The sequence below is a fragment of the Agelaius tricolor genome, unplaced genomic scaffold, assembly GCF_023055355.1.
Source record: "Agelaius tricolor isolate 1412-34295 unplaced genomic scaffold, bAgeTri1.0.p SCAF_19, whole genome shotgun sequence".
Taxonomy (NCBI): Eukaryota; Metazoa; Chordata; class Aves; order Passeriformes; family Icteridae; genus Agelaius; species Agelaius tricolor.
The window spans coordinates 15,397,737-15,423,239 of record NW_027269279.1 but is presented as its reverse complement, the minus strand read 5'-3'; the positions used below and the strand labels follow the sequence as shown (position 1 = coordinate 15,423,239).

Sequence of the window (25,503 nt, the reverse complement as noted above, 5' to 3'; positions counted from 1 at the left end):
GGGAGTCTATTACTGCAGGATCAGAGAATCACACAGAACAAGACTGGCTGTGGAAGAGCTGTAGGGCATCCAATATCTGTCTCAGATCTCTGCTCTGTTCCTCTCGCTGTGCTGCATGTTTGCTTTTTCTCTTACACTTCTTTGTTACTGTTCTAACAGTGTAAGTGGAGTCTCTGGTCTGCAGTTTCTGCACAAAAAGCTTTCCCAAAAGAGTGGGTGAAAGAGGGGAGCATTTAAACCTTTCTGCTCTTATGGAAAATGCCACTGAACACTGATGGATGGCCGTGGTTGACAGCAGCACATGTGAAAGCAATGAGCCTGTGGGAGTAGTGACAGCAAAGCACACACACATGGGTGCAGTACAAGCTTTTGGGGTGCAATATCCCAGTTGCCTTGCCTGAGCTAGGGAAAAAGGCAGGTACCTGGCAAAAGGCATGATTAACACATAAAAATACAAATATATATGCATATGAATACAGTGCAGAGTAAAGATATGCAAACTAGCAGGGAGTAGAGGAACATGATAGGGTGCAGTGAGGACCTAGTACTGTCCAGGCATGGGACACATGGTTTGGGCTCCCCTCAGGACACAGGAATAGAGCCAAGACACACCTAACTTTACATGTACTCCATACCTCATCAGCTGATTTTGGTTTTGAGCCTTCTTGTTGCTGCTGATGACCTGGAGGTGCTGCAGGCGATGTCCCAGCTGCTCACAGGTTGAGAGTTTGCTCCACAAGAAAGACAAAGGCCAAAACTTCAGCACCCTGCAGAAACACATGGGAATGTCTCCTCTTGCCTTTGCCATGTAGAAGGCAGGCCAGCATCCAACATCCATGCAAAACAGTCAGTGTGAAGTTAAGGTTGGGCAACCAGAGCTGGTGATTAGATGTTAATGACTCTCTGAAAGGTTAAAAGAATTAAGGCAGCCTTGCCAGACCAAGACATGCAGAGAACCCAAGCTCTCATTTGCACTCTGTCAAACCATGTCTCACTCCTCCAAGGAAGCCACAAGGCAATCCTGATCCCAACCTCTGCTTTTGGATACATCACTGGGCTTGCACAATGCTCCAATCTCCAGGAGAGCAGAGTCAAGCTGTGTTCAGTGCAACAGTTCAACATGGTGTAACTGCTGCACAAACCCCAGTGTTACTCATCACAGATCATGGAATGGGTTGGGTTGGAAGGGACCTTAAAGTTCATCTCATTCCACCCCCCTGCCATGGCAGGGACACCTCCCACTGTCCCAGGCTGCTCCAAGCCCTGCCCAACCTGGCCTTGGGCACTGCCAGGGATCCAGGGGCAGCCACAGCCGCTCTGGGCACCCTGGGCCAGGGCCTAATTCCCAATATCCCATCCATCCCTGCCCTCTGGCAGTGGGAAGCCATTCCCTGTGTCCTGTCCCTCCATCTCTTGTCCCCTCTCCCTCCCAGTCCCTCTCCCTCCCTCACAATCTCCTGGAGCCCCTTTAGGCACTGGAAAGGACTCTAAGGTCCCCCCAGAGCCTCCAGCTCTCCCAGCCTGGCTCCAGAGCCGAGGTGATCACAAGTCTCTGTGTGGTGTGAGCCTGGTTTAACAAACAGCTGTGCCCTCCATGCACTTTATGTCCCTTCCTCCCTGCTTTTCTTTTTTCTTCCACTTGATCCTTCTCTTCTTTTTTTTTTTTTCTTTATTACTTCCAAATTCTTTTTTCAGGGTCTTCACTTCTACCTTCTCTCCACTGCCTTGCAGTGACCAGCATCATGTAGATAACCAACTTTTAGCATTTAATTAGGTTTCAAAAGTTAACATCCACATTAGGCCTGTAGGGGAGGAAACAGTCACAAGGTTCTTTTCTTATGACTCAGAAGAAAAGTACAAAATGATGCTCAATTATTTTGGGGAGTTACTTTTATTACCACACAACCTATAAAGTAAGGACAGTTGGTGATTTGTGCAGGCTGAAGTGACACAGCACCAGGAGCAGGCTGGTCACAGAAACCACAGCAACACATGGCACCACGTTTGGTTTGGGGGATAAATTCTGATGTGGACATAATTTGGTGTACAGGAGTACACCAGCCAGTGCAGTCGTTGCACTATTTTCACAGTGTTTTACTGGTTTTTGTTACAGGTCCAGGAATCCATGGTCACTTTTAGTCACTTCATCTACTCTCCTGTGCTGCTTTGGCATGCTTTTTCAGGTATACATTCATTTCACACAATACCATTATTCCTTGTATCCTGCTTCACTCTGGAAATTGCACAGCTGCTTGGATCATTACTGAGCAGGGCCTGGAGCTGGATGTCCCTGCAAACTGTGTGTGCCTTCCACGGATTTCACCCGGAGCGTGCCAGCCCGTGCCCAGCAGCAGATACCCCCACGACTGGCCAGGATGGGCATACTGGGGTGCCCACTGCTATTTATACAATTCACACAATCACAAAGGTACAGTTCCTCCAAACCCTGCTCAGTTCCCTGGGGCTGCTGTCCCTTTCCTCCCCACACCCTCCTGAGCCCTTTGAACCCCACTTTGTGCATCATTTGTCAGCTGAAGGACCAGAGTGTTGAAGTCCCCCTCTTCCCCCTCCCTTCCCATTCAAATTTCAGACACATTGGGTTTGAAACGCAGTGTACTGTGAATCATTCTTAATTTGAGGTCTCCAAGTTACTCAGCTCTGCGCTACAGCCTCCCACCTTGGAGACAAATGAATGCACTACTCCTCAGCTGACTTGTCAGGAGGAGGGAGCTGAGGCGGTGGAGAAAAGAGCACCGTGCAGGGGAGGGAGAGGGGGTGACTGCTCTGGCCACTGATCACACACACCTGGGCTCACAGATTCACCAAGACACCAGAGCAGATGAGTTTTCCCTTCCAATTATGCCCCAGCTCAGTGGTTACAAACTCTGGTGTGGCAAAACTTGACTAGAGCAGAGAATTGCATTTGAAATGTAAGGAAGGGGAAGGAGGAACGCTCTACCTGTGGGATTATGTACAGATGGCTGAAGGTGAAGAATTATGGGTCAAACACCAGCTGCCAGACCATGTCAGCTCAGGCAGAAAGCAGCAGCTCTGGGGCCTGTGCTACACTACCCACTCACTGGGTGATAGTCCCATCCTCTCTCAGCAGTGTGTGTCTCTCACCATCCATGGCTGCTCCTCAAGCTGGAGGCAGTCAGCCACTGGCTCACCCCCAGTCTGACACCCCCAGCCAAGAGAAAGGACAGGCTGCTGTTGTCTGCCTGAGGAATGTCTTGCACAAATGGGAATGATTCCCAAAGCAGCCTCATGCCCAGAGCACCAAAACATTGTGCAGCCTGCAATGGTCCAGCTCCTCAACTGGACACCATGGGGCCAAAAACACATCACAGGGATGTCCCTGTCTGTGCTACAACTGACTCTCTTTTCACTCACCACCACATGCACAACCTCTATTCCACTCACATAGTTTCACATACATACACATACTTATTGAAATAAAAATACAAACATACTGCAAAAAGCTCAATAGAGCAGCTGCAAGATGTGCTATGGGAACTCTCCTCTCTGTGAGGATTAGGGAAAAAAGCAAAAAAATATTCCTTGCGTGGTCTCCTACCCCTTTGCACATTGACTGTGCATTGCCAGAAATACTCCCACTTGTTTACAACACAGTATATAGAACCATTTTCAGGACTTCAATGGAAAACTAACCAGATAAAAAACCCCAACAAAAATCTAGTGATGTTGTGTCATTGCATTATCTAAGCAGCAGGAGATCTTTGGGGTATTTCCAAATATATGGAATTTTTGCAATAAATTAACATAGCCTCCATGAGTAAGTCTTGATTTTCCAATTCAGTTTTTTCCCAAGAGTGAGAGGGGAATTTTCAGATATCAGATGAAAAGCAATCTTTCCGAATCTGGATCACATGCAAATATTAAGCTCCATTAACCAGAACTCCCGCGTGTTTTCTTGCTCCTTGCTAGAAACTGCAGGAGCAGTGCCTCCCTTTGGATGAGGAATTGGAGGAGTTTTTATATAAACAGACTTTTTTAAAAACGAGCACATGGAATTTATTGCCTCAATACTAAAACCTCCTAACGTCCCCAAGAGCAGAGACCTTCAGGGATAATGGGAATGCTGCCCCCAAGTTCCTCTGAAGCAGAATCGCAATGGCCACCCCTTAGCACACGGTGGTGCTGAAGAAATGCCTTAATTCAGGATGTGCGGGACTTGAGAACAAGGGGTGAGCTTGGAGGGATGGCAGTGACTCACTCCCTGAGATTTCCAGCACTGCTGCCCTGCTTCTCCTGTGCAAATACAGAACAGAGGCATATCCAAAAATCCCCAAACCTCCTCAGCCTGAGAGGACATAGCTGATCTCTTTCTTTAGCCTTTCAAAGCTGACTATCCCTTAACATCACAAAAAACAGATAGAAGTCCTGTGACCTGAAGGAGAAAAAAGCCCAGTAAATCTTATTTTATGGGATGTCCTGTCCCAGCATGGGGAGGAGGGGACTGGAAGGACACCTGCATGTGACATCTTGAACTCTCCCTGCCTCGAGTATGTTGGCATGAAGGAGGTTGTACCACACATCATGTGGTGCAAAATGGAACCAAATTCCTTCAAATGACTTAGAAGGTCAAGCAGGAGACTTGTTATAAAGCCAGGTGCTAATCTCTGTTCTCCAAGACTGATGTTTTAAAACAAGTAGGAGATAAGTAAATATAAAGTTGATACTGTGGGTGAATAAAACAAAGGAGAGAGAAAGCTCTACCTCCCAAGGCTAAGGACAGGCTCAGTGTTGGTTTATGCACAGCAAGCCTTGCATTCTGCCTGCTGCCAGGTACATCTGGCTGCTGCTCTACCTCAAAACATCCATCCTGGCCCTAGGAAAAGCTGAAGTCAGAATTCCTGAGAAGCTGGGCCCAACTTGCCACTGAGCTTGAGCTCCCAATTTATGTTTAGACTGCAGACTGAGACTGGATGCCAGCAAGGCTTGAGCTTAACCTGACTCCAAGCCTGGCCTGAATCCTGGCACCAGTTGAGGTGGGACCAAGTGAGACCAGAAAAGAATCATCCTGTCTGTTGGTGATGGAACACAGACAGAAAAAGGACCTTTTGAGCTGACTCCAAATCTTCTGCCCAACCACAAAGTTGTGACTTAATCACCATTAAGAACTAGTAACACACAGTATCTACAGAGCAGTCCCAGGACACAGGGGTCCTTGATGATACCAGATTTGAATCTCAATCTCTTCCAATAATCCAAAACTGGACAGTTTTTCCTTTGTGTACCAGACTGTGTAACCCAACTGCTCAGAAAATTTTTGCATGGGAAGAGTTTTACTGTAATTCTTTTACAACTGTATCATACAATTGGAAACCTGTTAAATACCTCCATTCCTTTAGGCTGTACTTAAAAAGATTTATCCATGAATATAGTAGTAGCTGTTATCAAAATTTCATCAATTACAGTGTCTTCTTGCAGCTTAGAACCAGAACTCCACTCTCCTCTCTGTCACAACCTCTCCAGGCAGCTGCAGTGGTGGAATCACCATCCCTGCAAGTATTTAAAAAACATGTGGCACTTGGAAACATGGGGTATTTTGGTGGCTTTGGCAGTGCTGGCTTAATGGTTGGACTTGATGATCTTAGAGGGCCTTTCCAAGGTAAATGATTCCACGATTTTATGTTCTTCCCTGCAAATCTGCTCAGAATTAGCTTTCAGTCCAAGCACTTGCCACGTATTACATTTGGAGCATCCTATTCAAGCTCACAGTTGTGAGAACAGGATTTCACCAAGGATTCAGGCTGAGCAGTAATCCCTCTAAACTTCTGTAAAGTGCCAAGGTTGCAGCACCACAGTCTCTTGGAGAGAGGACGGATTTAGAAACAGTATTTGCTGATGTTTCACAGCTGCAGAAGGAGTCACAGCAAACAGGGAGGAGGAAGTCCCCAGCTGTGGAGTCTAAGGACAGCCTCATGTCATTCTGTCAGCCATAGAATGACAGAATGTTTCAGCTGTGATGAAACTGAAGCAGGGCTGAACTATCCCTGCTGCAAATGGGGAAGACATTCACACCTCCCCAGAAAACCTCCCAGCTCCATGAAGAGGTCCGAGGGAGCCTTTGGCCTTGTGTTTTCCTGTTGGAGCTCCACTCCAACAGGACCTCTTGCAGCAGCCTGTTTCCAACAGAACAATTTTGTATCACATTTCTGATTGGGGTTGAGCAGCAGTCGTGCAATGCCTAAACAAGAATTACATTTCCAGGCAAAACAAGCTGGGTGCTGTCACGTCACCTACCTGCTCCTGCAGATCCCAGAGAGCAGTGAGAGCAGGAATGTCAGCAGCATGCAGGCAGGCACAGAGGCCTGCTTCAGCAGCTCCACGATGATGCTGGCCTCCACCCCGTCCGACTGCCAGTGGGTCAGCTTGATGGGCCCCTCGTCGTACCTGTCTGTCATGAACAGGACCTGGCTCCTGGCCACCGTGTCAAAGATGGCCGAGAGCTTTGAGGCATCCTCTGCCCTCTGGCCAGCTGTGTCCAAAGGGGGGTGCAGATGGGAAAGCATGACCTTGCGCTGGTCATAGTACACCAAGATGATTTCTTCCTCCTGAGGGTTCTTAGAGTGTTTCTGAAGGATAGAACAGCTCCAGAATTTGCTGTCTCCTTCTTTGCTTATCTGGATCCATGGCTCATGGCAGAATATGGTCCCAAGGTCTTCCAAGAACTCACTGAGACTCTCCTCTTTCTCCTGTTTGCTATTGCTCCATGAGCCAAGCACAGAAACACTGACTTTAGTCACACGCTGAACTTCCCCAAGGTACTGCTTCACCTGGACAGGGATGAAGGGGAAGTGCACCACAGCAAGGATGACAGCAGAGTTCTGCTCGGAGATCCAGCGGCCGATCAAAATGCCGCTGTCTGCCGAGGAGCAGCACGATGGAAAGAACACCTTCAGTACCATGGCAGTGACCCTGCAGGGACATACACCTGCCAATAAACACAAAAATTCAACTTGAGGATGGTGAGGAAATGCAAGAAAAATCTGAGCTGGCCAAAGCCACCAGAGAGGAGAACTAAGCGTGTTTGAAAACACTAAGCCCAACCACATGAAGAATACCATCAGTGACAGCCAACAGCCATACAAACATTCAGGAGGCTCCTGATGACCTGCAGTCTTTGAAGTCAGGGAAGGTGAGCCTGGAGTTTCCCAGTAAAGTCCTTCTCCCAGTCCTGGAAGGGTCTTTCATAGTGGTACACAGATAAGCACAGCCCATCAAACCAGCCAAGACCTGGCATTCACCCAGCCTTAGACTTTGGATCCCATATTGCATGTGCTGGAGCACCTCCTAGAGAAGGGATTATATCATAGCTCACCATGGTACCTCTGGAGAGTATTTCCTGCTGCTACCAACAATCAAACACTGGTTCATGCTATTCAGTCTCCTTTACCACCTTACAACCCAGATCTCTGCAGCAAAGTCACAGAGCAACCTTGATCCCATCACTCAGCTCCTCTTGCCTCACTCCTCTCATCTGGAAACTGAGACGATAATTTTGTCAGAAGGGACTACAGCGATTAATTGAAGTAGTTTTAATTCATTAGATTCAACAGCCTAAAAAATGAGAAGCACCTCTACTTTATCAGTGCTCTTTATCTTTAGTGCTTTTCTCCTCATCATTAAAAACACATCTCAGTGGCCTTGGGAGGCTTTTCCAGAAAGGAGCTTTGAGGCAGTTGACAGTGTCTCTTTAAATAAGGTGGAGGTTTCTAACAGGACTATAATTGCAGTAAGGAGGGCGCTGGCGCAGAACAGGCAGCATCCGGCGCCCGCTGTCCTTTCCTGTCCTTCAGTGCTGTGTGAGGGATGTGGAACTCCACAGGGCCCCGAGGCTGCTCCTCTGCAAGGACCAGTCAGTTGGAAAGGGAACACAGAGAGTATTTACAGCATGGAGAGAGGATGCGCAGCGGGAAGGGCCTGGTGGCTTTTTCCTCTCCCTTAAGAGAGGAGAGCTGAGCCAGTAAAGCTCAGAACCTGGGAATTTCCTACAGCACAGAGGGATGGAGGAGCAGTTATAGGGAGTGATTAACCTCTGGGATTAATCACTCACAGTAGGGTAATCTGGGGAGTTGTGGACTCCCCATCCCTGGAAGTGTCCAAGGCCAGGTTGGACGGGGCTTGGAGCACCCTGGGACAGTGGAAAGTGTCCCTGCCCATGGCAGGGGTGGAACGAGACGGTCTGTAAGGTCCTCTCCATGTCAAACCATTCTATGATCTATGATTCTTCTGAGATCCTGCTTCCTCACAGACTCCAGGTCTCTGAGTTTATCCCTCGGGTCAAAGAGGGAGAAATGAAGTCCCTCTGTGGCCTCCAGATCTTGCTGGGGGTCGGAGGATCTCTGGAGCAGCAAGAGCCAGTGCTGAGTGCGTTCAGGACCTGCAAACACTGTGCTTCCAGCACCACACTGCCAACAAAATCCCTCAGAAGAGGGAAGTCTCAGCATATACTTTGCAGTTTTGCAGTAAAAGGGAATATTCAGTCCAAGGAAAAATAGCAAAGACAGCCCTATGATGTTTTTCCCATCTAAAAGGGAGAGCTGTTGTAAATATTGCTAGAAGAGATTCTCAGTGTCTATGCATGGCTGTCCTTAAAGGTCTGTCCGTCCACTGGACATTTCAGAGAGGAATTGTCAACTGTCTCTTCATACACACACTTATTTTTCACTGAGATTGTTTTTAAAGATAGCCACAATCCTCTGGGAAAACTTCTCATGGAGCACAAACACTTGCCATCCTTATCGTCTCTAGTTTGTGAATTCCTCCTCTTACATCTTCCCCAACTTTTAAAATTAATAGTTTTATGCACGCAACTCCTCTGGCTATAGCTCAGGTCAAATGATCTGCCCTTTGGCTGCTTGAGACACGGCAGAGAAGATTCTGATATGATTTTCAGGCTGTACAAAATATCTGTACAAAATTTGGTAGCTGAAAACCCAGCTGATCAACTATTGTTATGTTAATGTTCTCATATTCCCAAATCCACAACTTGTCATGCATCCACCTCATTCTTTTCAACAGACTGTAATATCAAATGTCATCACAGTCAACTGCTTCACTGCTGCTAATTTTAACAGAAAAATCTTACCAATGCTCATGCAGTCCCTGTTCATCAAGTGCCTAAAATCTTTGAGTTCCACCTATTTCTGCGGAAAACATCCACCTTTCCCTGAGAGCACCTGCAATGATCTCAGGTCACCAAAACAAACAAAATAAACACCACCTAAAATGTGTTAATGCAACATGAATACAGGACCCCATGGCTGACTAATTCCAGAACTTTTGTTAGAAAAGCAAAGGTGAACGGTGGGATGTGGCCACAGTCTCACCCCAGAGGCTGCCCTGTGGCCACAGGGTGCCAAGGGGGTGCCATAGCAGACCCACACCTGAGCATCCCACGATCCTTGCAGGGGGATAAGGGCCAGGATCTAAAGAATCATAGAACCATGGAATTGTAAAAGTTGGGAAAGCCCTCTAAGACCACCAAGTCCAGCCATTCCCCCAGCACCACCACCACTAAACCATGCCCTCAAGTGCCACACGCACACGGTTTTTTGAACACTTCCAGGGCTGGCATTCCACCACTGCCCTGGGCAGCCTGTGACAGTGCCTGAGCATGCTTTGCGTGAAGAAATTTGCCCATCTATCCTATCTATATACAAATTAAACCTCTCCTGGCACAACTTAAAGCCATTTCCCCTTGTCCTGTCCCTATTCCCTGGAGCACAGCCCGACCCCCCCGGCTGTCCCCTCCTGTCAGGAGCTGTGCAGAGCCACAAGGTCCCCCCTGAGCCTCCTTTGCTCCAGTCTGAGCCCCTTCCTCAGCCGCTCATGGGGCTCCAGCCCCTTTCCAGCTCCATTCCCTTCCCTGGACATGCCCCAGCCCCTCAGTGTTGCGAGGGGCCCGGCGCTGTCCCCGGCCCGGCGGGGGCTCCCCGCTGCCCGCGCAGGCCCCGCGCCCGGCCCGGCCCGCCCCGCTCCTACCGCCCGCTCCGCTCCGCCGCTTCCGCCCGCGGTTGCTCGGAGACGCCGCTGCCGCCGGGCCGTGCAGCGGGACGGGCCCGGCCGGCGCCGCCACCCGCCGCCCGCGTTCCGCGGTGCCCCGGCTCCCCGCTCCCCGCTCCCGGCCTGCCGGGCCCCGCTGTCCCCGCTTCCGGCAGCGCCGCTCCCCAGGCTCGTCCCGGTGCCTTCCCGCGGGCCCCGAGCGCGGCGGGGCCGCCTGAGCCGCGCGATAAGGAGCGGCAGTGCCCCCCGCCTGCCCTGCCACCGCCCGCTTGGAGCGGGGCCAGGGGCTTGGCTGTGCTCACGGGACACTGTTGGCTCCATCCCCACAGGCCGGGGGCTCACCTGTCCTCACAGGACATCGCTGTCCTCTGCTCCCAAAATCGAGAGGCCCCGCTGTTCTCACAGGACCCTGCTGTCGCTCATCCCACAGGCCAGGCACCTTTCCACGTTGGACCCCATTGTCCCTCATTCCCAAAGTCCAAGGACTCACCTTTCCTCAGAGAACCCCGTTGTCCCCCATCCCAGTGGCGAGAGACTCGGCTGTGCTGATGGGAGCCTCTTGACCCCCATCTTGACCGCCTCAGTGGATGCCTGGCCCAGCAGAGACCCGCAGGTGCCCACAGGTGCCCAAGAGCTCTGTCCTGTGATCCGACAGTGGGCTTGGGCCAGTGAGCTTGGGAAGATGCTGGGCAGTGTGAGAAGGTCCCACATGGAAAGAGAGAGCAGGTGCAGAAGTGGGGTTGGGCTAGATAAAAGGTTTGGGGTTTTATTTTAGTTGTTGGATGCCACAGAATTGGAAATAAGATGGGGGAGATTAGTTCCTCTGGGAGGGAGCTCAGCTTCCTGGGACTGGACAGGCTGATCTCACCGTTCCTGCAGACCATGCAGCCCTGCTTGCCTCACCCTGCAGGGAGAGGGGTCCTGGAGGGCCCCACGGGGTGTCTGCTGTGTTCAGAGCCTGTTCAAGGGCCAGGAGGGAGCAAGGCTTTCTCCAGGGATCATTTGGGATGAAAGCTGGTGACTTGGGTCTGGTACATCAGCAGAGACCAAGGAGTTGTTAAGCTCCGTGCCCACACCGAGCCCATAACCGAGGGCTGGAGCGGGGAGAGGAAAACGCCCGTCCTTGTGCCGGCACACCCTGCCAGCCTTCCCCTGGTCCCTGCCGATAAAGACAGCAGACGTGGCTCTGAGCCCTCCTCTCGAGAACAACAGGGCAGCTCCTGCCCCAGGATGTGGGGTAGTGTGAGGAGTTCCACGATTCCACATGAAATTTACTCCGTGTAGTGGTTGTTGCTTCCCTGTAGAGGTCAGGAATGCAGCACAGAAGGAGTTACCTTCATCTTACCCTTTTCCTGAAGTCTGCTGCAGACCCAGTGTGCTGTTCTCTGATTGCAAAACCCTCCCTAACAGCCTGGGAATGGATTAGGACAGACCAGTTGGCTCAATCATGCCAGGCTGGACAGGGCTTGGAGCAACCTGATCTAATGGAAGGTGTCTCTAGTTATGACAGGGTGTAGATCTAAGTGATCTTTAAGGACCCAATCAAAACCATTGTGTGATTCTATGATTCTGTGATAGAGCATGGACTTCTAGCATGGCCTTACCCCTCTGGTCAAGCTCTGGCATCAGGAAGATGGGACCATAGCACATCAAAATCACATGGAGAGAGGAGAAATATTTATAATAGCTTTGGAAAACACACAAGAAATCAAGGCTGTGGTGATAGCAAGTTTGCCAAGGCACCAATGCAAGGCCAGTGCTGAGTAGCTGGGTCATCCTTTACATACTCTGGTGGGTCCAGAGCTGGTCTAGTCCTGGAGAAGGTGGGGGCCATCAGGCAATCAGTTCTGGGGCAATGTCCCATCCCTGGAAATGTCCAAGACCAGGTTGGACAGGGCTTGAAGCAACCTGGGATAATGGAAGGGTGTCCCTGTCATGAAATGGTCTTTACAGTCCCTCCCAACCCAACCCATTCCATGAATCCATGAATCTGTGAGAGCAGTGGAGCAATCTCAGCGCACCAACAGATGCACAGCTCAGCGGCGCTGCAGGGGAACCACCCCCCCCCTCCACCTGTGTGTTTGGTTGGGGTCAGGACACAATGCCCCAGCCTTGGTGGGTCTGTACGGGGGCCTCACACAGTACTTAAAGACTTTGACACAGTTCTCCACTGTGTCTGCCACAAAGAGGTGCCCAGAGGAGGAGCAAGCCATGCCAGCGGGCCTCCGCAGCCCCGTGGACACCACGCAGACGGGAGCTCCATGCTCTGGGAACAAGTGGACTGTGCGGCGCTGCTCGTCTGCCACCAGGATGCTGCCATCCGTGTCCACGCAGACCCCAGCAGGGTTGCCAAACTGGTGTCCATATTTGCTGCTGAGGGAGCAGAGGAGCTTACAGCTGCTCATGAAGACCTTGACATCTCCACATTCCTCGCTCACCACAAAGCCTCCACTGGGCACCGGACTGACATAGCGAGGTCCCTGCAGATTCGGGACAGCGTGGACATTGAGAGTCCTGAAGGCATGGTCCAGAGCAAAGCTGAGCACTTGGCCTTGTGAATAGTCTGCTACCAGGATCTTGCCCGTGGAGTCTACTCCAATACCCCTGGGGGAACCAACCTTCCTGATCTTTATCCATTCCCCCTTGGAGAGGCTGGTGTGAGGGTTGAAGACCCAGATGGCTTCATTCACCATGTCAGCTACAGCCACCATTCCCATCCTAGTCACAGTCACATCTTCGGGCAAGAAAATGCTGCCGCCCTTGCCTGTTTGCTGGCAGGGCAGGGACTGCAGTGTGTGGCCTGTGCTGCTGAGCACGTGGACCCAGGGAGCACTCTCAGCTGTCACGTAGATGGAGCCATCCAGGGAGCAATGGATCCCACTGACACCCCCATAGCGGCTGCCGGTGGGGTTGGGGATCTGCCGGACCAAGTCATCCTGGCGATAATGGAGGAGGTTCTTGATGTTATCCAGATCTCCACACAGGCTTTTGGCCTTATCTGCCAGCTGCTGGACCTGGTGCTGCGTCACCATGCCCATGCCACGCTGGCTGTGCAGCAGTGGGCTGGCTGACTGCAGTGTGGTAAATGACTTCAGCTGGAGGCTGTAGATGGTTTTCAGAAGCTTCTGCTTTAGCTGGCTGCTCTCCAGCGTGTAGTCCATGATAAATCTTTTGTCCCTGTTTGGGGGAAGCAGTTAGGACCATGACTGTCCCTGCCTGCTGCCATTTCTGGGGCTGTGCTGTGGTGCTTGCTATCTACCTGGGGTCAAAGTGTTGGTGCTAGTCTGGATTCATTCATGCCACAGAGACCATGTCACTTTATTGCCAGCTAATTATGAAATAAAGACAAACAAGGACCATGGCATAGAAATTAAAAGGTCAGGAAACTGGACCTGCAGCTGGAGAAACAAGCCAAAAAGGTCCAACAGCTCAACTGGTGTCAGACGTGGCCTGAAGATGTATGTGTAAAGGTGAGCCCTGTGTGTGAACTTATTGAATGGGACCTCAGACTTCCCAGTTCCTGAGATAGTGACACTTTCAGGTCTTTAACACTTGTTATCCCTATTTTCTGTGAGCCTCATCTCTCCAAACCAAAGCTCAACCCGTAGTAACATTTGAGTCACTCAGGGTGACCGTTCCTTGACTCCCACATGTCAGATGCCAAACACGGCCAGTGCATGTGTTTGCTCAGGGCAGCCCCTTTCCCATCCAAGTAGTTTAATAGAATCAGAGAATATCCTGAGCTGGAAGGGGCCCACAAGAGTCATGGAGTCCAACTCCCAGCCCTGCACAGACCCCCCAACAATCCCACCCTGTGCATCCCTGGGAGAGTTGTCCAAACACTCCTGGAGCTCTGGCAGCCTCGGGGCCGTGCACATTCCCTGGGGAGCCAGCACCCAGTGGAGGAAGAACCTTTCCTGATCTCCAACCTAAACCTGCCCTGACACAGCTCCAGCCGTTCCCTGGGTCCTGTCCCTGTCACAGGGAGCAGAGATTAGCACCTGCTGATCAAGTTATTTCTGAAGTAGCCAACAACTTGTCAGGAAGAAAAGGGGAGATTCTGCTCCGAAACATACATTCAATCTTCACCATTTTTTTTCAGACAAGAGAGCCACCATAAGAACTCAAATTTTTCTTTTGCACACTCTCCCTAAGTTTTAAAACTAGGCAGGGATGGGAGCCCAGCTTTGCTATGTTCTCCCCATGGCTGGAGCATGGCTTACAACACACAGCCAGGAGCTGGTGAGTGAAATGTTAAGAGAAATATGACCTCATTAAAACTCCTGGAGAGTCATAGCTTTATTTTACTTTAAATGTGATTATAATTAAAATTATAATGGGCACACTTGACTGTTTTGAGTTGTTTGCAAGCTATCACTCCACTTTTATTGCCCCGTGTCCCAAGATTGCCTGGATCATGTGCCTTATGCTGCTCACAAAAGTGACATTTCCCCAGACCACAGCTGAAGAAATCTAAGGCATATGGTGCCAAATGGTCCCTCTCATGTGCAAATACTGCAACTAGCTAAAAGCCATCCCTGCATAATTACAGAGTACCAAATGCAAATACAAAATGGTGGGGATGAGAAAATACAGATGGAAATCCAATTTCTGCTGTTTTGGGGCCTGGGAACAGCTTTTTCTTCCCCATGGTGGTTATGCCTTGTGTTTCCAGCAGCAGAGATCTGCTTGGTGGAAACAAGCCCTCCATATCCTAGGACTGCTTGTCAGGGTCCTCCTTCAGAGCTGAACAGAGTTCTCAATCGAAGAAGCTGGATTTTACAGTTGGGGAAACTGAGTCACAGCCAGGGAGGTGATGTGCCAGCTGCCACACACCCCTCATCAGGAGCATCCACCTCACTTCCTGGGCACCAGACACCCAAAGCTGCCATCAGACCCTTGACGGTGTGTCCTGAGCCTGGCTTGAACTGCCTGGGGTCCAAACCCATAGAAGAGGGCTCTGACACTGTCCCCCACACAGCTCAGGCCAACCACCTGTGGATACAAGCTCAGCAGCACAGATCCTGTACCTCAGTCCTGCTGTCCTGGGGGCTGCCTGTCCTTCCCTGGCAGCGCTGGCCTCCCGCCGGCTCTGTCCTGCTCCTTGCTGGGCTCAGGGCAGTGGGACCAAGGGGTGTTGTGTTGTTAGTAACAGGTGATTGCCCTGAAGTCTGGGTAAACACAAGAACTTCTTGTGCTGACAACCAGAAGCAGCAAGACAAGGGCTGTTCTACGTGGTTTTTACTCCCTGCTGGTCTCCTGCCCAGAGCAAGGTGCCTTTCTCCCAGTCTATGTCCCACCTGCCTGCTCCTGGGTGCCAGAGGGAGGCACCCAGCTGCCTGGGGGATTTGGGGCCTTTATGTAGAGGCAAAAGGGCTGATTTGCTGCTCCTCACCCTTGGCAGCAGGTGGGGTGGGACAGGGAAGCTCACACAGTGAATCAGGGCTCCTTATGGCTTCACCACTGCCTCCCCGTGTGCCCCACCCTGGGCACAGGGCAGCTGTGTGTCTCAGTCTCCCCACTTACAAAAAGGAGACTGGTGAATTTTGCCATGTCAGGCTTTGAGGTGCAGTGTTGGAGAAGCAATTCTAGAAGAGGCAGATCAGCCAGGACTGCTGGAACAGCCCCCCTTTCCATCTCCACGCTGCTCAACCCAGGCTCCCCACAATGCACAAAACCATGCTTGGAGTTGATGGTGGCATTTATTAGTTCTGCCCCAACAAAGAGGGTCAGAAGTAAAAGCAGAGTTAGCAAGGAGCAGCCTGCAAAGGGCTGCTCAGAACCTGCTCTCCCTCCCTGGCAGTGATTCCTGACAGTGCTTCCTGAGAGCGCCCCCCCCATCTTTGCCCACAGTGAGCTCAAATCTGGAGCTCACAAACCACCTTAAACCTGGCAAAGTTGTGAAGAAGTTTGTGTCTGTTCATTATTCAGATGGGCCAGATGTGAGTGAAGTTTTGGTCAGACTCAGCCATGTTTTGGGAGGCTTGGAAGGGCTGCATGTGCCTTGCTTAGGACTAAGGGAGCAGGTTGGGTCCATCTGGCTGCAGGAGCTGTGGGATGGGGATCTGCCTCCCAGGTCCCAGGGCTGGGTGCTCTTCTCAGCAGGTATTTAGAGCCCTTCTGGCCCTGGATCAATGTATCCCTGAACCTCACACTGCCTGCCTCAGACCTTTTACCAGCCAAAATTACAAAAATAACTTGACATGACAAGTGCTGGGGCCGCTCCATCCAAGCCCCAGCAGGATGGGAGGCAGCTTCAAAAACCATCTCCCAGGGCAACAGGGTCTGACCTTTTGTTTTGCTGTTGTGTGCTCCATCACCAGGATAAACAAACGCAGCCTGGCCCTGGGGCTCCCGTTCACCTTTCCAGGACCGTGGCTCTGTCACAACCTGTTCAGAAGCCACCCCAGACCCCAGGAGAGGCCTGTGTCATGGCAGAGCCCTGGCACAGCCCATGCCCACGCCAGATCCAGGACTGCAAGGGTCAAGGACAGGGGCATGGTCAGTCTGCTGCTGCCAGAGATGGACCGAGGGAAAGACAGGTCATGCTCAGTTCAGGCTTTCCTGGAGCACATTCCTTGCAGGCATAAGTGGCAAAATTCACCCTTGTGGCTTTTCCTCCTCTGATGCAGGGGCAGCAGCTCTTGGTTGTGTGTCCACAAGGAGCACACAAGCCCTGGGTCTCTGCCAGTCCCTGTGCCCAGGGAGACAGGCATGGTGCCTGCCTGGCATGCTACAAGTGTGCAGGGAGTCAGCAGGAGATCCCACAGGAGGAGTCAAGGTCATTGCTACCCAGTCACAGACTTGTGGGAAAACAACCCAAACCCATCCACTGAGAATATTTCCCCCCCTAGAGCACAGCTCTGTGACTGGGGAGAATGTGGGGGAACCCAAAAATCTGCAGTGTCAGTCCAGTGTGTCACATGTGGGGCTGCAAAACCTTCCCGTGGCTCTGGTCCCTGCTGGACACCAGAGCACTCCTGCCCCGAGGATCCCAGCAGTCCCCAGCCTGCTCCACACCACTGTCAGTGGCCAAGGGCTGTGGGGATTTGCTGGGACGAAAGGGATGAAGAGGGGACGGAGTGGGGTGGCAAGGGGCGAGTGTCGGGCTGGTCATTGCTGCCATTACTGGTCATTGGTGTCATTGCTGGTCATTGCTGTCATTGCTGTCATTGCTGTCATGGCTGGCCATTGCTGGCCATTGCTGTCATTGCTGGCATTGCTGTCATTGCTGGTCATTGCTGGCCATTGCTGGTCATTGCTGGTCATTGCTGGTCATTTCTGCATTGCTGGTCATTGGTGTCATTGCTGGCCATTGCTGTCATTGCTGGCATTGCTGTCATTGTTGGTCATTGCTCTGTGCGGACACCAGGCGGCCCCGTCTGTCCGAGCAACCGGGAGTGATGGGCACTGATCATCCAGCAGCTGGATGCACCCTGTCTGTGTCCGTGTGTGTGCAGGGGAAAGTCGTATCCGAGGACTGTGCGAGAGGTTTCCGTGGAAAGCTGGAGCATCCGCTGCACATCTGCACATAGAAAACACGATCCCAGCCTGAGCAGAGCCTCTGTCCCGGCTGCACCCCCCCCCACTGTTCATGGAATGCTTGCAGTGTCCAGCTGGGGACATGCAGGGACCTGGGGACACTGGGGGACGCAGCTCTTGGAATCTGATCCCCCACACAGACTGAGACTGGGCTGGGGCTTCCTCAACTTGATTCCATGGAGGTGGGAGCAAGAATTCAGCTCCTCTTCAAGCATCACAGAAATCCCTTCAGAAAGGAAAGCTGTAACTACTCTGGTCCCTAAAACTGACCTGGCCCTGTCCTCGGGCCAGCATGGACACCCTGGAATCCCTGCTGCTGGTTAGCTAACCAATGGAAAAGATTCTCCAGAGTCTGATAAGGGCTCAGCTGACACCTCAGCTTCTCCCTTTCTCCCTCCTCCCCTGCAGCCTCCCTTGCTCACAAGGCTCACAAGAGGATTAGGGACTTAATCCTCTTTGGGACATCAAGCTCCCTGTTAAGACTGCTGGGAAGGGCCAGAAGCTGTGAAGCACAGTGGGGCACTGCCACAAAGCCCCTTTCATGCCAGGAGCAGCCCTGTGGATGAATCCCTGTCCTGATGGCAGCCTCTCCATTGCCACCACTCCCTTCTCCACCCAGCCAGAGCACAAGGCTGTCCCCAGGGCCATGGGAGCTGGGTAATGGTCCCATCAGGCTGTCTCCCTCCACCCCATCCTGGCCTCTCCACCTGGTCTGGAAGGGTGGTGGGAGGAAAGAGAAACATCCTCCTGTCCTCGCAGGGACCAGCAGCCCAAGCCTGTGCAGGATGTGGCAAAAGAACAAAAGCTTTCTGCAAACACAGCTCCATGCTCAGCCCACTGAGGAGGGCTCTGGATGTCCAGGAGCTCTGTAGAATCCCAGGGGCATGGCTATTACTGGAGCAAAGTGATGTGCTGGAAACATTCCCTTATGGATGATACTGAGCCAATGGGTCTCCCAGAAGAGATTGCTCCAGCTCCTCCTCTGGAGAGGAAGGGTGCAGGCTGGCACTGCTGGTGTGCCACAGGCTTGTCATTGGCAAAGAAGCTCCTGACCTTCCACTTTCTGTTCCCATTTCCCACCCAAACCACAAACTGTTAACATCCTTAAGTACCCTGCACCTAAAATCAGGGAAGAAATAACAGTGGCTAAGTGCTTTTACTGCCTGAGCCCAAGATCTGGGAAAATGATGTGGGTGTTTTGGTTTTGCAGCAGCTGCTGCCTGGGGTGGGGGAGCCAGGGCTGCCCAGACACAGTACCCAGCTGTGCAGGTGCTCCTGGGTCTTCAGGAAGCTTCTGCCTTGCAGGAGTGTTTGCTCCTTCTCTCTCAACCATTCGACCGTCAGCATCTTCTCCTGCACCCCAAGGCAGCAGTGGGGAACACTCAGCCACCATACCCTGGCACCACTTGGCATCTCCTGTGCTGCCCCAGTCCCAGTGGACATGGGCCCCTTCCAGGCAGGGAAGAGGGCAGGAAGGCAGGAGCTGATCAAACAGCAGAAGCAGCAGCCAGGATCTCACCCTGCCTTAGCCTGCAAAGCCTGAGGGAAACCTTCTCTCTGCTCAGCTTGGCTGCCTTTGGAAGCATCGGCCCTGGTGAGAGCCAGAGCACTGCTCTCACCCACCCCAGCTCTTTTAAGTGCTTAAACCCTCACTGCTTCCCTCCATGGGCCTTTGATCCAGCTCCAAAGCTAGAAAGGTTCTGCCCTGGGCAAATACCCAGGGAAATACTCCAATCCATTCAGAGGCATCTAGAGCAGGGAAAGGAAACCTCCAATTGCAATAACAGATGGGAAAACCAAGCAGGGAAATTTTGTAGCCTTTTGTACTGTTTTTCCTCATGTAAAGCCGAGGAGGTGGGATTGCTGCTCCTCCACACTGGTTACACACTATGGGGGGATGGAGAACACGGCTGCTGCTGGAGCAGATCTGGAGCTGAAGTCTCAGGGATTGCTCTGCACTTCAGTGTTTGTGGCTGATGGAGGTTGAAGAGTTCATGTGGGTCCCAAAATACACCAGCAGTGCAGCAGTGTTCCCGTCAGAGCCAGGGGACAGTCACCAGGGCACAGCGAGGTGGCTCGAGGCACAAATGCCACCACAGTGGTTGTGGTGGGGAGAGTGGTGAGGAACAGTAGTGCTGCTTCCACAATCAGCTGGGAGCAGAGGATCCAAGATAAGCCACAGGCAATGTGTGGAGTGATGCTTCTGGCTGCCTCTGCTCCTCTTCCTCCCACAGAGAAGCTCCCAGGAGGATCCGGAGGACTTGCTGTTCTTCCCCAGGAGCTGCAGTCTGGGTGAGAGCAGGTGGAGGCCTGGGCTGGGCTGTCCCTCTGATCTGCATTGCCCTGGCAGATCAGCCCCTGCCAAGTCTCAGCACATCTGTGCTGCTTCCCTGATGTGCTACCAGCCCTAGGGGCAGCATTTGTGCCTCGAGGGGAGTCACAGCCTCCCCTACTTGCTCCTACTGTGCTAAAGCTTCCAAAGAGGAACAATCCTGAGAAGAGGTATGATGAAGAGACAAAGGGAATACTGCTCTCCTGGCACTGTTAGTACCTTCCAGGACACTTCACTTGGAGCTCCCAAGAACACCACCAGTCCTTACTTAAATTGATGGGGAAACTACTCCCCAGCGTGCAGTCATTTGGCAGAAAGAGAACCTTCCCAGCCTTTCCCCTGGTGGGAAGTGCAAGGTGGGTTGGGACAGGCCCTCTGGAGTGATGAGACCCCTTTGGAGTCAATTCCTGATTTGTCTCCCCAGCCCCAGAGTCTCAGCCTGGTAGCTTTCCCTGCCCTTGTCTCACAGTTAAAGTTGCCCTGTCACCGCTGCAAGGCCGGGTCATTGCCTCCCTCCTGCCTGAGATGGAGCAATTCTGCTCCAGGTTGGCTTTGCAGCTTCACATGTCTGCTCAGAAATCTCCTGGCCGACCTTGGCCCTTCTTGAGCCCACGTTTGGTAACTTTCCACTGCTCTGAGCTCCGGCCTGCCCACATTGGGGTAAGAGAAAACTGGTTGTGCTGGGCAGGAACCACTTCTTGTCCCCAGCTGGTTCCACCTGGTAGCCCACAGTTCTGAGTGAGTGCCCAGCTCCCCAGCCTGCTGCAGGTGGGGCCCTGGCACAGTGGGGTGGGGCACCTCAGCACTCACCCTCCTGCTCAGCTCAGCCACAGCCTCTGGATTTGTGTGGTCCCAGATCACTTGGCTCTCCCTCGCCCAGCTGCACATTGCTGTGTGTGAGGGATTAACTCCCCCTGGAAACAAACGTGTCCCCATTTCTTGGTGTCACACCCAGCACCCTGCTGATGCTTGGCAGCATCCAACTCTGGAGATGGCATTGGGTCTACCACATCTTTTACTTGTGGGCAAACCCAAGGGAGTTTGCAGCTCCATCCCTTGGACCTGGTTTCCCTGCCAGGCTGGAGTGCAGTGGGAAGAGGTGATGCCCACCACAGCCCCAGCCATCCTCCATGCAGGTGGATGACTCCTGGGACTCCTGCTGACTGTATCTCTGCAGCAAATGTCCTCTTCCAGCATGGGATCCACCCCCAGATTTTGTCACTGGCCCTTTGCCACCAATCTGGGGAAATCTGGGGACACAGCATTTTCAGGGGTCTCTGGGATGTTCCCACCTCATGCTCGGGGCTGTCCTGCTCACAATGAGCAGCCTGACATGATGTCCTGCCAGCCTTCCCCAGGAGCTCTGGTCCCATCCCTGTGTCCCAGGGTGTCTGGTTTGCCCCTGTACTCTCTCCCCTTGCTGTTGACCCTGGCAGAGCATCCAGCCAGAGCTCACAGTCACACCAGTGTGGCTGGAAAACTGGTTGGGGATGCAGTAAAGCCACCCTCTGTGTCCTCCACTCCCAGCTTCCCTGGGGCCATGTCCTTGTGCCAATGGGATGGGGAGCATAACAACCTCCTCTTTTACAAGGAACTTGGAATCTGGTTCCTTCCACTGCCTTGCCTGAGATAAGCCTTCCCTCAGGGTTTGTTTATTAGGAAACTTCCCTCCCTCCCAATCCCTGAGCTCCATTGCTCTTGAAGCTGGAGGAGAAGGAATTCTTGAGCAGGAGTAGCTGTACCCACCTGGGGTTAGAAAACCATAAAAGTTGTGCAGCTCCATTGACCAGGAGCTGCTGGGCTCTGAGCTTGCCAGGGACCTGCTGTGACCCCATATCCCCCCAGCCCAAGGAGCAGGGAGGCTGCTGCCTCATCAGGGCAGGAGAGGGATTTGGCTGGGTCCTGCATCTGTTGATTGGGAGTGGGCTTAGATGGCAGGAAAATGGGGGGGACATGTAAGCAAGGGGAGTGTGGCCAGCCGTGGCCAGGAACGATGGCTATCGGCGAGCCTGCGTGTAAAGGGTGGGTAATGGCTGCTATCAGATGCCTCTAGGGTGACCAAATAGCCGTGTAATGGCTCCTGTGCTGGAGTGGGCTGAGGGCCCTGGGGGTACAGATTGCAGCCTGGATAAGCCACCCCTGTAGTTCAACTCCCATCCATTATTTAAATGTAAGGGTAAATGCTTCCATCTTTTCAACTGGAATGGTGCCACCAGCTCAGCCACCTCCCTGGTGGCCTGCAGGCAAGAGTCCCTGGGGAGGGGACTGCCTTGGACAGCCATGGCAGGGCAGAGAGGGGAGCCATCCCCTCTGTGGGGGTGCTACCAGCTCCCCTGGGGACAAGGTGCAAAGGCTGATGGACAGGGTGGCACTGAGGACATGGGATATGACCAGGCACCCTCTTTCTGCTCTTCCCTGCACCAGAACTCAGAGTCTGGTATTGTGGTCCCAAAGTCCAGCCATGGTGGATTGTGAAGGAGATGGAAAGAAAAGGCCATGTGCGTGTGCAGAGACTTCTGCAGGAGCAAGAAGTGTTGTGGTAGCATATGGGGAATGACTTCAAACTGAAAGAGGGCGGGTTTAGATTACTGATTACACAGAAATCCTTCCCTGTGAGGGTGCTGAAGCCCTGGCACAGGTTGTCCAGAGAAGCTGGGCACGGGTTGTGCCATCCCTGGAAGCTTCCAAGGCCAGGTTGAACAGGGCTTGGAGCAACCTGGGATAGTGGAAGGTGTTCCTGTTCATGGCAGGGGGTGGAAAGAGATGAGGTTTGAGTTCCTTCCAACTCAAATCATTCTGGAATCCTGGGATTCTATGAAATAGGACACTCATGGCTTCTGTGAGGACATATCTCAGCCTGACTTCTGCTGTCAGACACAGTGGGCAGCCCTTCTCCCCAGCACAGGACAAGCCAGTGGGATCCTGATGTTGATCCAGCAGAATGAAAGAATCAAAGCCCACCCACATAAACACAGACCACACTCAGCCAGTGTCAACATCTGGCCACATCCTGCTGGTGGCTCACCTGGCACCTCAAAAACAGAGGCTCTCCCAGGAAAGAACAAGGCAGCCAGCAGCAATTTCCACTCGGAGGTTTTCCCTTTAATGGTTTGGTTTTTGTTTTGTACATTCGTAAAACTGTGAACAATAAATACTGTGTGATCGGCCCCCAACTTCCACTTGCCCCCCAGCTTTCTGCAGAGGTGAGGGACACAGGGAGTGACACAGGGAGGTCTGCTCTACTCGTGGGAGGTGCCCAGCTCACATCATGGGCACCACAGAGCAAGGCAGCATCCCAGCTCTGGCAGCAGGATGGAGTCAGGGTCTGGGGACAGAGAGGTGACAGTGTGCAGGCAACATCTCAGCTAAAAAGGGGTGAAAGGCAGCATGGCCTGGTGATCTGGTCGTGGATCTCCTGCTGAAGCTCAGGGCTGGTGGTCCCAGAGCTCAGCTCCCCCTCTGGTGTCCTGGATCTCCAAGGTGCCCATGTGCAGATGGGGATCTGCTAAAAAATATGGGATGATGCTTGGAACTGGGAGGAGATATGGTTTCCAGGTAGGCAGAGAGACCTACATGACTTGTTGTTCCTCAGAGGAGGTAAAGGCAGGGAAAGATGTCCGGGGAAAATGGGATTCCAACTTCCTGGCTGTGCCTGTGTGTTTCCTGCTGTGATTGGGGTGAAGGTCCAGGCATGGAAGAAGAGATGGTGAAGAGGGAGAGTAGGGAGCCCTGAGATATGGGAACAGGGAGGTGCTGGCAGGGGGGGTATGGGCTGCCAGGGTAGTGAGGAGGCTGGGGAGAGGAGGTGACAGCAGGGCATGGGGTGACAGAGGGGCACAGGATGGCAGAAGAGGCTGGAGAGAGACTGGGAGGCTGTTGGGGGAGGGTAATGTGAGCAAGGTGCTCGATGTGGAGGGTCTGCTGTGCTGATGGTGTTCTGGCACCCAGAGATGACAGCACAATTCACATCCAGAAAGGCTGGCAATGCCACCTCCCTGGGCTCTGGGATTGAGGAACTTCCACCCAGGTTCTGGGGTCTGTTCTGGTGGGGTCTTCTCACCTTCTCCTGTGGGACCAAGGCCATGCTGGGAAGCAGCAGGACATGGCCCATCAGGAAGATCTGGAGCTGGCTCAAAAGGGCTATGCTGCAGAGCAGAGCATCTCTCTGAATATCCCCTTTTCCCCCACCCCACACTTTCCTCCAGAGAGAAGAGACCAATAACCCCACAAGGGCCCTGTGCCCTAAGCAAATTCTTGCAGTGAGAAATAAACCCCTTTGATGATGTGGAAGCTTTGTCCAGAGAGCAATCAGGTGAGAAGGACCAACTCTTCATATTGTCAGGGTCCATCAAAGCACCCAGGAGTCCCAGGTCCTACATGGGGCCTTGCCTTCTTCAGCCACTACAGTGGCCCACGCTCTTTGGGCCCAGAGTGTGTAAAGCTCCTGGCATGTGCTGCGTACGTCCCTTATTTGTGGCTTTGCCACTGTCTTCTTTGTCCTGCCTTCCTGGCCCCCATCCCAGCACTTCCCATTTCAAGGAACAAAGCTGGTGGAAAGCCTGGGTGCTAACAGAACACCCCACCATGTCCTGAATACAAAATGTGGATAGAAGAGGAAATGCTTCTCCAGGAGAGCACTACAGGGAGGGACTCCAAGAGTTCCTGGCCCAAACATGAGGGCATCCTGAACCAGACCAGATGTTTCTTACAAGGGTGGTGGGGACAGGGACGTGTGACTGCCCTGCAGTGGGTCCCAGTTTGCCCAACAGAGTCAGGAGCCCCCAGTGAACACATGGAGAATGTTTTGGGAAGGCCAGTGCTGATACCACAAGCAGCGGGCACCTGCCTGGATGGTTTGATCTCCAGTGCTCTGGCTCAGGGGTGGTTGCTCAGCATTGTTCCAGCTTGGAACAGGCCAAGTTTGTCCCTTCACAGTTATTTTGGGAGTTTGTGTTCCTTGAGCTCTGTGGTTCACAGCAGCATCCTTCTCACCCATTTCACTGTCCCTTGTGCCAGCGTTTGAGGGACTAGGACTAGCAGGCAGGAGCTCCTGGGAGCTGAACTCTGCAGGATCAAGGCCTTGGGGAGGAGCATGCATTACGTCTGCATGGGGAAGAGAGGGAGGGAAGGTCCTTTCTGTGTGAAGGCAAAAGGAGGACCAGGACACTGGATAGTCAGTGGACAGGAACAAGTCCCCACAGCCCAGCATTGGCAAATGGCCTGGGCAAGAGAGCTCAGGAGCCAGGTGTGGAGCTGGTGGCTCCTGTGTCACACTTGTCATTGTGACTGGCAGGATGTTCTTGTTCTCCACAGTGCAGAAAACTCTTGGCCTCTGGGGCAATCCAGCTGGCCATCTGGTTCCTGGCTGTGATCCTCCAGCCTCTGTGAGACAAAGCCACTGTGTCTTTGCTCTGTACAAGGTGATGACCACGGTCTGTTCGAGCACAACCTGGACCAAGGCTTGGCCCACTGTAGTCCCTCCCCTGTCTACAGATTGTGGGAACTGGGTTGCAAATGTCCCTGAGTGTCCCTGATGAGAGGGCTGGGTGAGCCTTTTGATGAAAGCTTGGTGCTTTTGGCAGTTTTCTCTTGGT

At 52.6% G+C, this 25,503-nt stretch overlaps 1 protein-coding gene across 4 annotated transcripts in view; it reads right to left on the bottom strand.

The window, feature by feature from the left end:
- Window positions 1-10,217, bottom strand: part of PIGQ (phosphatidylinositol glycan anchor biosynthesis class Q) — a 34,275-nt gene extending 24,058 nt beyond the window's left edge. The window contains exons 1-3 of one of the 4 annotated variants that reach the window (XM_071444560.1): window positions 10,015-10,217; window positions 6,271-6,961; window positions 636-767 (exon numbers count right to left, since the gene is read on the bottom strand). In XM_071444560.1, the coding sequence (XP_071300661.1) occupies window positions 636-767; window positions 6,271-6,935 (797 nt within the window). In that variant the 5' untranslated portion in view covers window positions 6,936-6,961; window positions 10,015-10,217. Of the gene's footprint in view, window positions 1-635; window positions 768-6,270; window positions 6,962-7,120; window positions 9,966-10,014 lie in introns of those variants that run through there. The other 3 variants (XM_071444559.1, XM_071444558.1, XM_071444557.1) reach the window with 3 other exon arrangements.
- Window positions 10,218-25,503: the final 15,286 nt, after the last annotated feature.